This window comes from Mobula birostris, chromosome 7 (assembly GCF_030028105.1).
Source record: "Mobula birostris isolate sMobBir1 chromosome 7, sMobBir1.hap1, whole genome shotgun sequence".
In the NCBI taxonomy this organism is placed as follows: domain Eukaryota; kingdom Metazoa; phylum Chordata; class Chondrichthyes; order Myliobatiformes; family Myliobatidae; genus Mobula; species Mobula birostris.
Genome location: NC_092376.1, coordinates 3,331,733 through 3,344,997, shown reverse-complemented (window position 1 = coordinate 3,344,997; position 13,265 = coordinate 3,331,733). Strand labels below are relative to the sequence as shown.

At 46.6% G+C, this 13,265-nt stretch overlaps 1 protein-coding gene across 4 annotated transcripts in view; it reads right to left on the bottom strand.

Moving 5' to 3' along the window:
- Positions 1–457: 457 nt before the first annotated feature.
- Positions 458–13,265, bottom strand: part of nup98 (nucleoporin 98 and 96 precursor) — a 105,439-nt gene continuing 92,631 nt past the window's right edge. For 2 of the 4 annotated variants that reach the window (XM_072262458.1, XM_072262459.1), the window contains exons 31-33: positions 12,468–12,676; positions 6,198–6,309; positions 458–2,501 (exon numbers count right to left, since the gene is read on the bottom strand). In XM_072262458.1, the coding sequence (XP_072118559.1) occupies positions 2,287–2,501; positions 6,198–6,309; positions 12,468–12,676 (536 nt within the window). In that variant the 3' untranslated portion in view covers positions 458–2,286. The remainder of the gene's footprint in view (positions 2,502–6,197; positions 6,310–12,467; positions 12,677–13,265) is intronic. The other 2 variants (XM_072262460.1, XM_072262461.1) reach the window with 1 other exon arrangement.

Here is a 13,265-nt window from a genome sequence, read left to right as displayed (position 1 = left end):
GGAAATCCTGAAAGAAACCTGATGCAGTCTGCAAGAGAACTGCGACTTGGGAGATCTGTTTTCCAGCAAGACAATGACCTCAAGCTACACAGGAAAAACTTAAAAAACAAAGTTAATGTCCTGAAGTGGCTAAGTCAGAGTCCAGACCTCAACCCAACTGAAAATTTGTGGCTGGACTTGAAAGGGGCTGTTCACTCACAATCCCCATGCAATCTGACAGAGCTTGAGCAGTTCTGTAAAGAAGAATGGGGAAAAATTGCAGTGTCCAGATGTGCAAAGCTGATAGAGACCTATCCACACAGACTCCGAGGAGATACCGGTCATTGTAAATTGTCCCATGATTAGGCTAGGGTTAAATTGATGGGTTACTGGGTAAGGGCTGGAACAGCTTGTTCTGCGTTGTATCGGTAATACAAGTAATGTCACTCCCACTCCACAAACAATTCAAAACAAAAGCTAACAATCTGAGAACTCACTTTATTCACAAATCATTTTAAAAACTTTTGATACACATCCCCGAAACCGGAGAGCCAGGAGAGAGGAGCAGATGCATGCTGGTGCAAGAAGTGAACCCACACACGATGCAGGGACAGGGATGTTAGCTGATGCACTGACTGCCCTCCTTGCTGAGGTGTTTGGCTAAGCCCTCAGCTGGAGGAGCACCCCCCACCCCAGGCTGACGTGACCCTGTCCCCCCACCCCCCAAAGGCTAGCCAGGGACTGATGATTTGGTAAAGGTCCCGACCAGAGTCTCCAGGGAGCAGACCTGTGCTGTGCCTGCATTAACAGCAGACTTCTCATCCACACAGGGTCCAGAATGCTTCCTCAAGGAGATGGCAGATGAAGCATACCCACGGTGATTTCAGGCCCAACTCCAATGACCCAAGGATTCAACTTGTGCTTCAAAATTAACTCCTCCCCTGCCCTTGCACTCCCCGCGTGGACCCACAGTCCGCGTCCCCCCAACCACCTGTTTACCTGCATTGGGTCGATCACAGTTTACAGGGGGGGGGGGGGGGGCGGGTTCTTCGCTCCCAGAGATCCTGTGTCAGTGATTTAAATGCAGCCTGTATTTACAGTTCAGCAACAGTTCCCACCAACTAGGGAGTCCTCACTGTTTCCAGAGGGAAATATCTACGGCTGACCATTAGTCCTAAAGATAAATGCCTCGACTTGGCCGCAGCAGTCAGCTGGCTGGCAGTGACCACGTAGTTTTCCTCTCTCCGCCAGCCCAACCAGGTTCTGCTCCTTGGCTTTGGGGAGGACCCATATCTGAAACTGTTACGGAACTGCTGGCGGAGGTCTTGGTCTGTTAGCAAGCTGCTGGGCTGAAACCCTCTCCAAACCCATGATCCTTTCCCAAAGAGGAGACAGGGACAAAGGACAAGGGAGGGGTGCAGGCCCCTGGGTTCTGAGACAAGCACAGGGATGGGTTGACGGCTGTGATTTTCTGGACATTGCTACACACACTGCCTCAGCTGTGCCTGTGATACTGGGGAATAAAATGGCTGAAGGAAGCACCCTAGTGAATGCCTGGGGCAAGCGAGGCGCTTTCCCTCATTGTGCGGAGGAGGGAATAGCCCGGAAAGGACATGACAGAATTTGAAAAGGTACAACGCAGATTCCAGCAAACACAAATGTCACTAAGGAACAGATCGGCACCCGCTCACTCATTCAGCAGGTCTCTGGTTTCCTGGCATGGATGCTGAAGAGATGCGTTTTCTGAATGGAGCAGTTCCGGGCCATTGCTGAGTTGCCACACCTCGCAGCTGTGAGCCCAGTTACACCAGAGCAATGCTTCTCCTCACCCCCTGGGGGTGAGGGGCCTCGTCTCCTGTAGGGATGGGGTTAGATTTCCAACACGCAGAGCGCACACACGTGCTGAGCCTCGCACACCAATATGAATACAGGCAGTTCCAGCATCTGTATAGAACAGCTAAAAAAGTTTATTGTCAGTCTGACTCCTTGCTAGCAACACCTCACTTAGTTGGGTTTTAAACAGCCCTGGAAAGCGGGAGGGGTTCACTGCTGAGAAGTTGTCCTCGGCTTAGAAAAGAATCTATAAATTTTAAAACAAGTCCCACCAGGCCATTCAGCTCTGTGTAACTGGGAAATGGCAATCGTGTCCACGACTCCAAGGATGCTGTCTGTGTAGAAGTATCGGAGCGACTGTGCTGAATCAGTTCCTGAGGTTCAGGATCAGACAGGTTTCTGTCCAGCCCCACGGACGGTCATGTGGTGGAAGAGGCAGCAGTGGACTGGTAGGCTGATGGACAGCAGACAAGTCTATGGCCCGACGATCAGCTCCTGCAGGTAGGACCGGGTCAGGCTCCGCAACTCCTCCAGGGCGTAGTCCTCGGGCATGGGCAGCTGACGGATGCAGGGGGCAAGCAGGCGAAGGGGGATGTGCTGGAAGGTGGGAGTTGGCTCTCCGGGCTGCTCCACGCTGTGCTGCAGACCAAGCACGGTGCGCAGCATGTTGGCGACCTGCTTGGCCATATCTGCATGGGAGGGACAGAGAGTTTAAGTTCATTCGATCATATATACGTATACAGTCAAATGAAACAATGTTCCTGTGGAACAAGGTGCACAGCACTGTATATATAACATACAAAACACAGTAATACTCATCATTATGTGCCATGTCATAACGCCCAAGAGTGACCTGCAGGCCCACCACTCATGAAGCAATATTATCGCTAGTAAATTAACAAAATCAACAAATTTCTGCCTAAAGACGACAATGGCAAACCACTTCTATAGAAGAATTTTACAAGAGCAATCACGGTCATGAAAAGGTGATGAATATTACTTTGAGTTATGTGTGTCAGTTATATGTACTATTGAGAATCTTGTTCCAGAGGAATGTTGTCTCATTTGCGACTCAAGTTAAGTAAATAGAATAACGTTTCTGACACTTGACATGTGAGGAGACCTGGGTGGTGGCCGGGAGTTCCGTAGTCTCACAGCCTGGGGGAAGAAGCTGTTTCGCATCCTAACAGTCCTTGTCCTAATGTTACAGTACCTCCTGACTGATGGTAGGGGTCAGAGATTGTTGGATAGATGGACTGGGGTGGGGGGGAGCATGCGAGAGACGTGTCCCTAAGCAAGTCAAAATGCTGGAGGAACTCAGCAGGTCAGGCAGCATCTATGGACTCAAGATTGTTGAATGTCATTTCCAGTACACAAGTGTAAAGGAGAATTAAATAATTATTACTCTGGATCTGATGCAGCAGAAAAAAAATGCAATAAGGTAAAGACAGAACAATAAAAAAACACAACAAATATAAATACTAAGATAGCTTATATACACAGATTGACAGTGTGTCCATAAAGTGACACTGGGCACAGGAGTGCCTGTACATAAGGTGACTCTGACAGGAAATGATAAAGTAGTGGTGGTTGGGGGTGTGGAGGGCTGGGTTAGTGGGTGGAGGTGTTGATCAGCCTTACTGCTTGGGGGAAGTAACTGTTTTTGAGTCTGGTGGTCCTGGTGTGGATGCTACCTAGCCTCCTCCCTGATGGGAGTGGGACAGACAGTGCACACATTGACAGTGTGGGATCCTTCATGATGTTACTGGCTCTTTTCAGGCACATTACCGTGTATATTTCTTTGACTGCAGGTAGGCTGGTGTCAGTGATGCATTGGGCAGTTCTGACTACTCACTGTAGAGGCCTCCTGTCCGCCACAGTGCAATTTCCATACCAAGCAGTGACGTAGTGGTTAGGATGCCCTCTACTCATGCTAGGGGAATAAACAGTAGATGTTTCCGGCTGATAACTTTAATCAGAAACATCGACATTTATTCATTTCCATAGCCGCTGCTTGACCTGCTGAGTTCCTTCAACATTTTGTGTGCGTTACTCTGGAATTCTAGCATTGGCAAAAAACTCTGGTGTTTAAGTTAATCCACCCTCCAGCCTCACCTATACAATGCCCATCTCTGCGTGCAAGTTTAACAGAGCTGGGCCCCAGGCAGGACGGCAAGATGAGATTCAAATATTGATGGTCTCTGAGACTCAAAGCATGGAAAGAGGAACATCTGGCCCATCAAGTCCATGCTGAACAGAGAAACAAGACCATAAAACCACAAGAGACAGGAGCAGAATTAGGCCATTCAGCCCCTCTAGTCTGCTCCACCATTCCACCAGGGCTGATCCCGGATCCCACTCAACCCCATATACCTGCCTTCTCGCCATATCCTTTGGTGGCCTGACCGATCAGAAGCTATCAACTTCTGCCTTAAATAAACCAATGGACCTGGCCACCACTGCAGTCTGTGGCAGAGTATTCTACAGATCCACCACTCTGGCTATATCTATAAAAAGAAAATCCTCCTTACCTCTGTTCTATAAGGTTGCCCCCCAGCTTTGAGGCTGTGCCCTCTTGTTCTGGATACCCCCACCATTAGAACCATCCTCTCCACATCCACCTTATCTAGTCCTTTCCACATTTGGTGGCTTTCAATGAGATCCCCCTGTATTCTTCTAAATTCCAGTGAGTACAGCCCCAAATCTGCTAAACGCTCCTCATATGTTAACCCCTTCATTCCTGGAATCATCCTCATGAACCTTCTCCAGACTTCCTCCAATAGTTACACATCCTTTCTGAGATATGAGGCCCAAAACTGTTGACAGTACTTCAAGTGACTCTTTCCACCACTCTACAGTGGGCTCCATTCTCTGGTGAGAAAGGTTCTCCTCAGATCCACTCATCCCTTAACACAAGACATAGGAGCAGAATTAGGCCATTCAGACCATTGAACCTACTCCACCATTCCATCATGGCCGATTTATTATCCCTCTGAACCCTATTCTCCTGCCTTTGACACACAATCAATTTATACATGTATCTTACATATTTATAGAACTGTGTTTTCTTCCCTACTACTGCGTTTTGTGTGCCGCCTCAGATCTGGAGTAACAATTACTTCATTCTCCTTTACACTTGTGTACTGGAAATGACATTAAACAATCTTGATACCTGGTTAAAGAAATTCCTTCATATCTCTGTTCTAAATGGATGGTCCCTCTATTCTGAGGCTGTGCCCTCTGGTTCGAGACTCCCCAAATATAGGAAACATACTCTCCCCATCTACTCAATATTCAATGGTGTCAATGAGAACATCCCCCCCCCCCCCCCACCGCCCATTCTTCTAAACTCCGGAGTGTAGATGCCCAGGGCTCCTCTTTCATTCTCAAGATCTCCTCTGGACCCTCTCCAATGCAAGCACATTCTTTCTTGGACATCCACTGACTCTCCTTTCACTATCCTGTTTGTTGTTTCTTTACAGAATTCCAACAGATTTGTCAGGCAGGATTTCCCCTCGAAGAACCAATGCTGACTCTGGCCTATTTTATCATGTGCCTCCAAGTACCTGAGACCACATCCTTAACAATCAACTTCAACATCTTCCCAACTACTGAGGTCAGACTGACTGGCCTATAATTTCATTTCTCTGACTCTCTCTCTTCTTAGAGTGGAGTGACATTTGCAATTTTCCCATCCTCAGGAACCATTCCAGAACCCAGTGATTCTTGTAAGATGATTACTAATGCCTCCACAATCTTTTCAGCCACCTCTTTCAGAACCCTGGGCTGTAGACCATCTGGTCCAGGTAACATCTATCTTCAGACTTTTCAACTTCCCAAGCACCTTTTCCCAACTAATAGCAATGGCACACACTTGCATTTCTGGCATACTTCTGACGTCTCCCATAGTGAAGACCGACACAAAGTACTTCAGTTAGTCTACCATTTCTTTGTTTCCCCATTACCACCTCTCCAGCAGACTGATATCTGATCTCCCTTGGCAGCTGTGGAAGCCTCATCCTCCCTCCAGAATAGGGAGGTATTTAGCCTGCAGCTTCTGAACTGCTACCAGAAACTCCAGCCATTGCTATTCTGCTGTCATTCAACTTTTGTCAGCTTCTTTCTCATGCCTCTGAAGTTTCACTGCTGGTCCACCGTCCTTTTGCCCCTTGGCAGACCTCAGTACAGAGTGCAGTGCAAACACAGCCCACAGTGGGCACGCTGTACACACTTTATATCCAGAGCAGGGGCTCCCAACCTGGGGTCCATGGACCCAGCAGTTATGGTGAGGGTTGATGGCATGAGAATGGTTGGGAACCCAATCTAGAGGGCACTGAGGTTGGGAAGGGTGCTAAAGGAATGCAAAATAAACATGAAATACATACCAGACTGGGCCAGGCGGTCTTTCGCGGTGAGACACTCAATCAGCTCGATTCGACTGCAGAGAGACATCACCTCGGAATGAATCTTCTCCAGTTCGTAGGTTGGATCCTCCACCTGCAGAACATACCAGGCAGTTAACACTCTCGACAGGGCAGCCTCCCCACACTGAGACACAGCCCACTGCTTGCCCTAACTGGGGTTGGCAAGGGAGGGCAGAGGACAGGACCCTGACAGCCGGTGCCTCCCCAGGCTGTGAGAGGGGAGGGATGGCCATGGACAGCACAGCCTCAGCATGATTGACAGTTGGAATCAAGTAGAGGACAGGGGCTCTGTGGAATTCTCTGCAGAGTGCTGCAGAGACATGTCACAGAGGACTGGTCACTTACATAAAGCAGGAAAAGGCCCTTCAGCCCTCAGTGTCTGTGCCAAACATGATCCCAACTTAAACTAATCCTTTCTGTCTGTACACAAGCCCATTCCTCCATTGCCTGCACATTCACTGAGAACACAGAGGGTGTCCACATTGGAAAGAGCAAGCAGCTTCAAGTTCCTGAGCGCAACACGTCAGAAGACCTATCTCGGGCTGAACACTGATGCAGTTACGAAGAGGGCATACCAGCAGCTATAATCCATTAGGAGCTTGAGGAGATTTGGTATGTCACCAAGGCGCAGCAAATTTCTACAGATGTACCATGGAAGCTTTCTGACTGGTTGTATCAGAGGCGCCACTGCACAGGGTCAGAAAAAGTAATAAACTCAGCCATCTCCATCATGGGCACTAGTCTCCCCAGCATCCAGAACACCTTCAAAAGGTGATACCTCAAGGAAGTGGTATCCATCATTAAGTACCCTCACCACCACGTTCTCATCGCTACCATCAGGGAGGTGGTACAGGAACCTGAAGGCACACACTCAGTTTTAGGAACAATATTAGAACAGTAAATATTAGAACCCAAAGCCACCCTACTCTCCCCTCCCCCACCCACTCACCCCAGCAAAAAGCATCAGCACCCTCCACCCACCACGCAAGCAATAGCAAAGCCCCCAAGAAAGACCGCGACCTGCAGTCCAGCAAAAACATTGCTCGCCTGACAATTCGACATTCTTTATCCCTAATTATGGGGCACAGAGGTGTCACTCAGTGAGAGGGGAGACATGAACAAAACAACTCACTGATAAACAATGTTAAAAGTCTCAGCATCACAGTTTTCCCTGAGATTCTCTCACAGTATTTTTCATGTTTTTATTGTAATTTATATTGTCTTGCACTGTACTACTGCCACAAAACAACTAATTCCTGACATACATCAGTGAGAATAAAAGTGACTGATTCTGTCCCTATCTACCATTGACTTAAACTCCACTATGTATGACAATAGACAATAGGTGCGGGAGTAGGCCATTCAGCCCTTTGAGCCAGCACCACCATTCACTGTGATCATGGCTGATCATAATGCGTGTCCACCACCATCCCAGGCACCTAACACTCTGCAAAATAAAAACTTGCTCTATACATCTCCTTTAATCTTTAAAGGCGCAGCTCCCTGTATTCAACATTACAACTCTGGGTACAATTTTTTAACTGTCTACCCTAACTTTCAAGAAACACTTGATTCTGGCATGGTTTCGAAGGACCAGAAGCTAATGTTTTTGCATTTACCAATGGCCAATCCGGACAATGGAAGTTTGGAGAGGAGACGACTTCAATCAGGTCCACTACCAGCGGATAAAGGCAGGAGTGGTTCACGGCAGTGTAACAGAGCTTTGCCCAGTGGCCAGTTTCTGAGTGGACATAGTCAGAGTGGTGATCTTAAGGCTTTACCTCTTCAAGGCCTCACTCAGAGAAAGCAAAGGAAAGGAAAGTTGAAGTTTTTCCTTCACTTCTTTATAGCTGCTCAGCTAGGCAGAGATGACAGGCAGGATACTGCAATGCACCTCTTGCAGGATGTGGAAAGGCAGGGAGATCTCCAGTATCCCTGAGCACTACAACTGCAAGAAGTACATCCAGCTGCAGTTTCTAACACATTGCGTTTAGGAGTTGGAACTGGAACTGGATGAACTCTGGATCATTGAGGAGGCTGAAGGGGTGATTGAGTCTGCCTCTGTGACTCAGAAGAGAAGGAGGAGAAGAGGCACACTGTGGTGATAGGGGAATCGTTAGTCGGGGCATGAACAGGAGGTTCTGTGGCCTAGAACGAGATTCCCGGATGGTATGCTGCCTCTCAGATGCCAGGGTCCAAGATATTTCAGATCGAGTGCTCAGCACTCTTAAGTGGGAGGGTGGACAAACAGAAGTCATGGTCCATGTAGGCACCAATGACATGGGTAGGACGAGTGATGAGGTTCTGCAAAGGGAGTTCAGGGAGTTACAGGGCAAGACCTGTGATCGCAGGATTGCTACCTGTACCATGTGCTAGTGAGCCTAGAACTAGGAAGATCATAAGGTTTAATACATGGCTAAGGAGTTGGTGTAGGAGGGAGGGCATAAGATTTTTGGATCACTGGGCTCTCTTCCAGGGAAGGTGGGACCTGTACAGAAGAGATAGTTTGCACCTGAACTGGAGGGGGATTAATATCCTTGCAGAAAGGTTTGACAATGTTACACAGTGGGGTTTAAACTGAAGTTGGAGGGGGATGGGAACCAGTGTGCCAGAACAGTTAGTGGAGAGGTTGTGGAGGCAAAGTTAAGATTCAAAAAGTTCAGCATGGTGCAACAAAATCAAAAAGTGCAGGTACAGGACTGAAGGTATTATATTTGAATGTGCACAGCATACAGAATAAGGTAGATGAACTTGCAGCACAGTCGCAGATTGGCAGGTATGATGTTGTAGGCATCACTGAATCATGGCTGAAAGATTATAGCTGGGAGCTTAATGTCCCAGGATACACATTGTATCGAAAGGATAGGCAGGAAGGCAGAGGAGGAGGCATTGCACTGTTGATAACAAATGAAATCAAATCACTAGAAAGAGGTAACATAGAGTTGGAAGGTGTAGAATCATCGTGGATAGAGCCAAGAACCTGCAAGGATTTTAAAAAAAAGCTGATGGCAGTTGTATACAGACTCCTCCAAACAGTAGTAAGGATGTGGCCTACAATTACAACATGAGATAGAAAATGCATGTCAAAAAGGCAGTGTGACAATAGTCATGGGGACTTCAATATGCAGGTAGTTTGGGAAAATCAGGTTGGTGCTGGATTACAGGAGGGGAAATTTCTAGTCTGCCCACAAGATGGCTTTTTAAGAGCAGCTCGTGGTTCAGTCCACTGGAGGATCAGCTATTCTGGATTAGGTGTTGTGCAATGAACTAGAATTGATTAGAGACCTCAGGATAAAAGAACCCTTAGGGGCAAGTGATCACAATATCGAATTCATCCTGAAATCTGAGAAGGAGAAGCTAAAGTCAGATGTATCAGTATTACAGTGGAGTAAAAGGAACTAGAGGCATGAGAAAGGAGTTGGCCAGAATTGTTTGGAAAACACTAGCAGGGATGATGACAAAGCAGCAATGGCTGGAATTTCTGGAAATTGGAAGGCACAGGATATATACATACCAAAGAGAAAGTATTCTAAAGGGAAGATGACACAATCATGGCTAACAAGACAAGTCAAAGCCAACATAAAAGCCAAAGAGAGGGCATATAATAGAGCAAAAATTAGTGTGAAGTTGGAGGATTGGGAAGCTTTTTAAAAAAAACCAACAGAAGGCAACTAAAGTCATTAAGGTAAAGATGGAATATGAAAGTAAGCTAGCCAATAATATTAAAGATACATAAGGTGCAAAGGAGAGGTGAGAGTGGATATTGGACTGTTGGAAAACGATGCAGGAAAGATACTGGTATGGATAGAGGAATGGCTGACAAACAGGAGACAGCAAGTGGGGATAGAAGAGGCCTTTTCTGGTTGGCTGCCTGTAACCGGTGGTGTTCCTCAGCGGCCAGTATTGGGACCACTACTTTTCACATTTCTTCCTCATTGATTTAGATAATGGAATTGATGGCTTTGTGGAAAAGCTTGTGGATGATATGACAATAGGTGGAGGGGTAGAAATGCTGAGGAACCAATGCAATTGCAGCAGGACTTGGACAAATTGGAAGAATGGGCAAAAAAGTGGCAGATGGAATAGTGTTGGGAAATCCATAATGCACGTTGCTAAAAGGAACAATAGTGTACATTACCTAAATGGGGAGAAGGTTCAAATATCAGAGGTATAGAGGAACTTAGAAGTCTTTGTGCAAGACTCCCAGAAGGTTGACTTACAGGTTGAATCTGTGGCAAATGCAATGTTGCATTTACTTCAAGGGGAATAGAACATAAAAGCAAGGAGATAATGCTGAACCCTTATAAGACACTTGTCAGGCTGCATGAAGTATCGATAATTCACTTTAGTTCAGGAGGAGGTCACGAGGATGATTCCACGAATGAAGGGGTTAACATATGAGGAGTGTTTGGCAGCTTTGGGCCTATACTCACTGGAATACAGAAGAATGCGGGGGATCTCACTGAAACCTACCAAAATTGAGGGGCAACCTTTAGAATAGAGGCAAGGAGGAATCTTTTTGGCAGTGCGTAGTAAACCTGTGGAATGCCCTTCCACAGACTACAGTGGAGGCCAAGTGGAAGTCGATAGTTTCCTGATTGGTCAGGGCCTCAATGGACATGGTGAGAAGACAGGGTTATGGGATTGAGTGGATCCAGGATAGACAAAGGTTGATGTTGTATACCTGGATTTTCAGAAGACCTTTGAAAAGGTGTCACACGAAGCTATTTAACAAACTACAACCCCCAAGATTCTAGCATGGGTAAAGTGCCTGAATGGCAGGAAGAACAGAGTGGGAATAAAGGAAGTCTTTTCTGGCTGGCTACCAGTGACCAGTGGTGGTCTACAGGGTCGGTGTTGGGACACTTCCTCATGTTATATGTCAGTGACTTGGATGATGAAATTGATGCCTTTGTTGCAAAGTTTGCAGACAATAAGATAGGTTGAGGGGCAAGCAGTTGAGGAAGTAGAGAGGCTACAGTAGGACTTAGATTAGGAGAATGGGCAAAGAATATGGCAGATGGAACATTGTTAAGTGATGCACTTTAGTAGAAGAAATGAAAGGGTTGGTTATTTTCCAAATGGAGAGAAAAATTGAGCGGCAAAGGGGCTTGGAAGTTCTTGTGCAGGATTCCCTAAAGGTTAATTTGTAGGTGGAATCAGTGTTGAGGAAGGCAAATGCAATGTTAGCATTCATTTCCCAAGAGGACTAGAATATAAAAGCAAGGATGTAATGTTGAGACTTTATAAAGCACTGGTGAGGCCTCACCTGGTGTATTGTGAGCAGTTTTGGGCCTATTATCTTAGAAAGGATGTGCTGAAACTGGAGAGGGTTCAAAGGAGGTTCATGACAATTATTCCAAGATTGAACGGCCTGGGGCTGTATTCACTGGCATTCAAGAGAATGAGGGGTGACTTCATTGAAACACCGAATGGTGAAATGCCTTGATAGAGTGGATGTGGAAAGGATGTTTCCTGAGGTGGGAGAGTCTAAGACCAGAGGACACAGCCTCAGAATAGAGGGGTGTCCTTTTACAACAGATGAGGAGGAATTTCTTTGGCCAGAGGGTGGTGAATCTGTGGAATTCTTTGCAACAGGCAGCTGTGGAGGTCAAGTCGTGATCTACAGTATATTTAAGCCAGAGGTTGATAGATTCTTGTTTGGTCAGAGCACAAAGGGATACGGGTAGCAGGCAGGAGCTGAGGGGAAAATTGGATCAGCCATGATGAAATGGTAGAGTAGACTCGATAGGCCGAATGGCCTAATTCTACTCCCACATCTTATGGTCTTTACCACCAACCACTGGCAATGTGTTCCATCCACCCACCACTCTGCACCAGGGAAAACCTACCCGAGATCCACCCGAACCCCGATAGTTTCCTCTAATCACCTTAATGCCTCTTGTATTAGCCATTTCCCTCTGGTGTCTGCTTGATCCATGCCACTCATCATCTTACACACCCATCAAGTCACGTCTGATCATCCTTCGCTCCAGAGAGAAAAGCCCCAACTCACTCAACCTTTCCTCATAAGACATGCTCTCTCATGCAGACAGCTTCCTCGTAAAACACTTGAGCGCCCTCTTCAAAGCTTCCATGTCAGACCAGGACTGCCAAGTTCTCCAGCATTGCTTTTTGATCAAGTTTCTATCAAAGTCAGAGCACTGTAGCACAGAAATAGGCCCTTTGGCCCATTGAGTCATGCCAGCCTGGTCTTTAGGTTCTGCTTACCGACAGAGCTCGAGAGCATAACGTGTTTAAGGTCCGTTCGTCTGCACTGCTCACCTCAGCAAGTCCCCGTACCATCTCCAGGACTCGGATGTAATCGTGGAAGACAGCTCCAGCTGTGTCCCAGTCCTGGATATGGACAATGCACTCAGGCAGCGCCAGCTTGCCCAGGAAGAACTTCAGGTAGCTGTAATTCTCATTGATGATGGCATCTGGTGGTCAGGGAGGAACAACAGTGGGTTAGATTTCATCAGCGTGACCTAGGGTTGCCAACTTTCTCACTCCCAAATAAGGGACAAAAGTAGCAGTCAAATACGGGACACGTGTTTACCCTAAAAAAAGACTACCATGACCATGAAGCCTTGCGTGAGCACCTATGCGTGCATGCGTGACATGCGTATACATGACTTGCACATGCGTGTACGTGTCAATTTTCTACAAATTGGTTTTGGCTTAATCTTCCCCATCTGTCAAGTGAAACTACACTGTACATAGGTTATTTTTACTTTATATAGGCTGTGTATTTATCATATCATTCCCACTTTTACTATATGTTATTTTAGGTTTTGTGTGTTATTTGGTATGATTTGGTAAGTTATTTTTTTGAGTCTGGGAACACTCAAAAATTTTTCCCATATAAATTAATAGCAATTACTTCTTTGGCTTATGAACGGTTTCATAGGAATGCTCTACCTTAGCAGGGAAATACGGGACAAGGGTGGTCCCGTATGGGACAAACCAATTTAGCCCAATATATGGGATGTCCCGGCTAATACGAGACAGTTGGCAACCCTAGTGTGA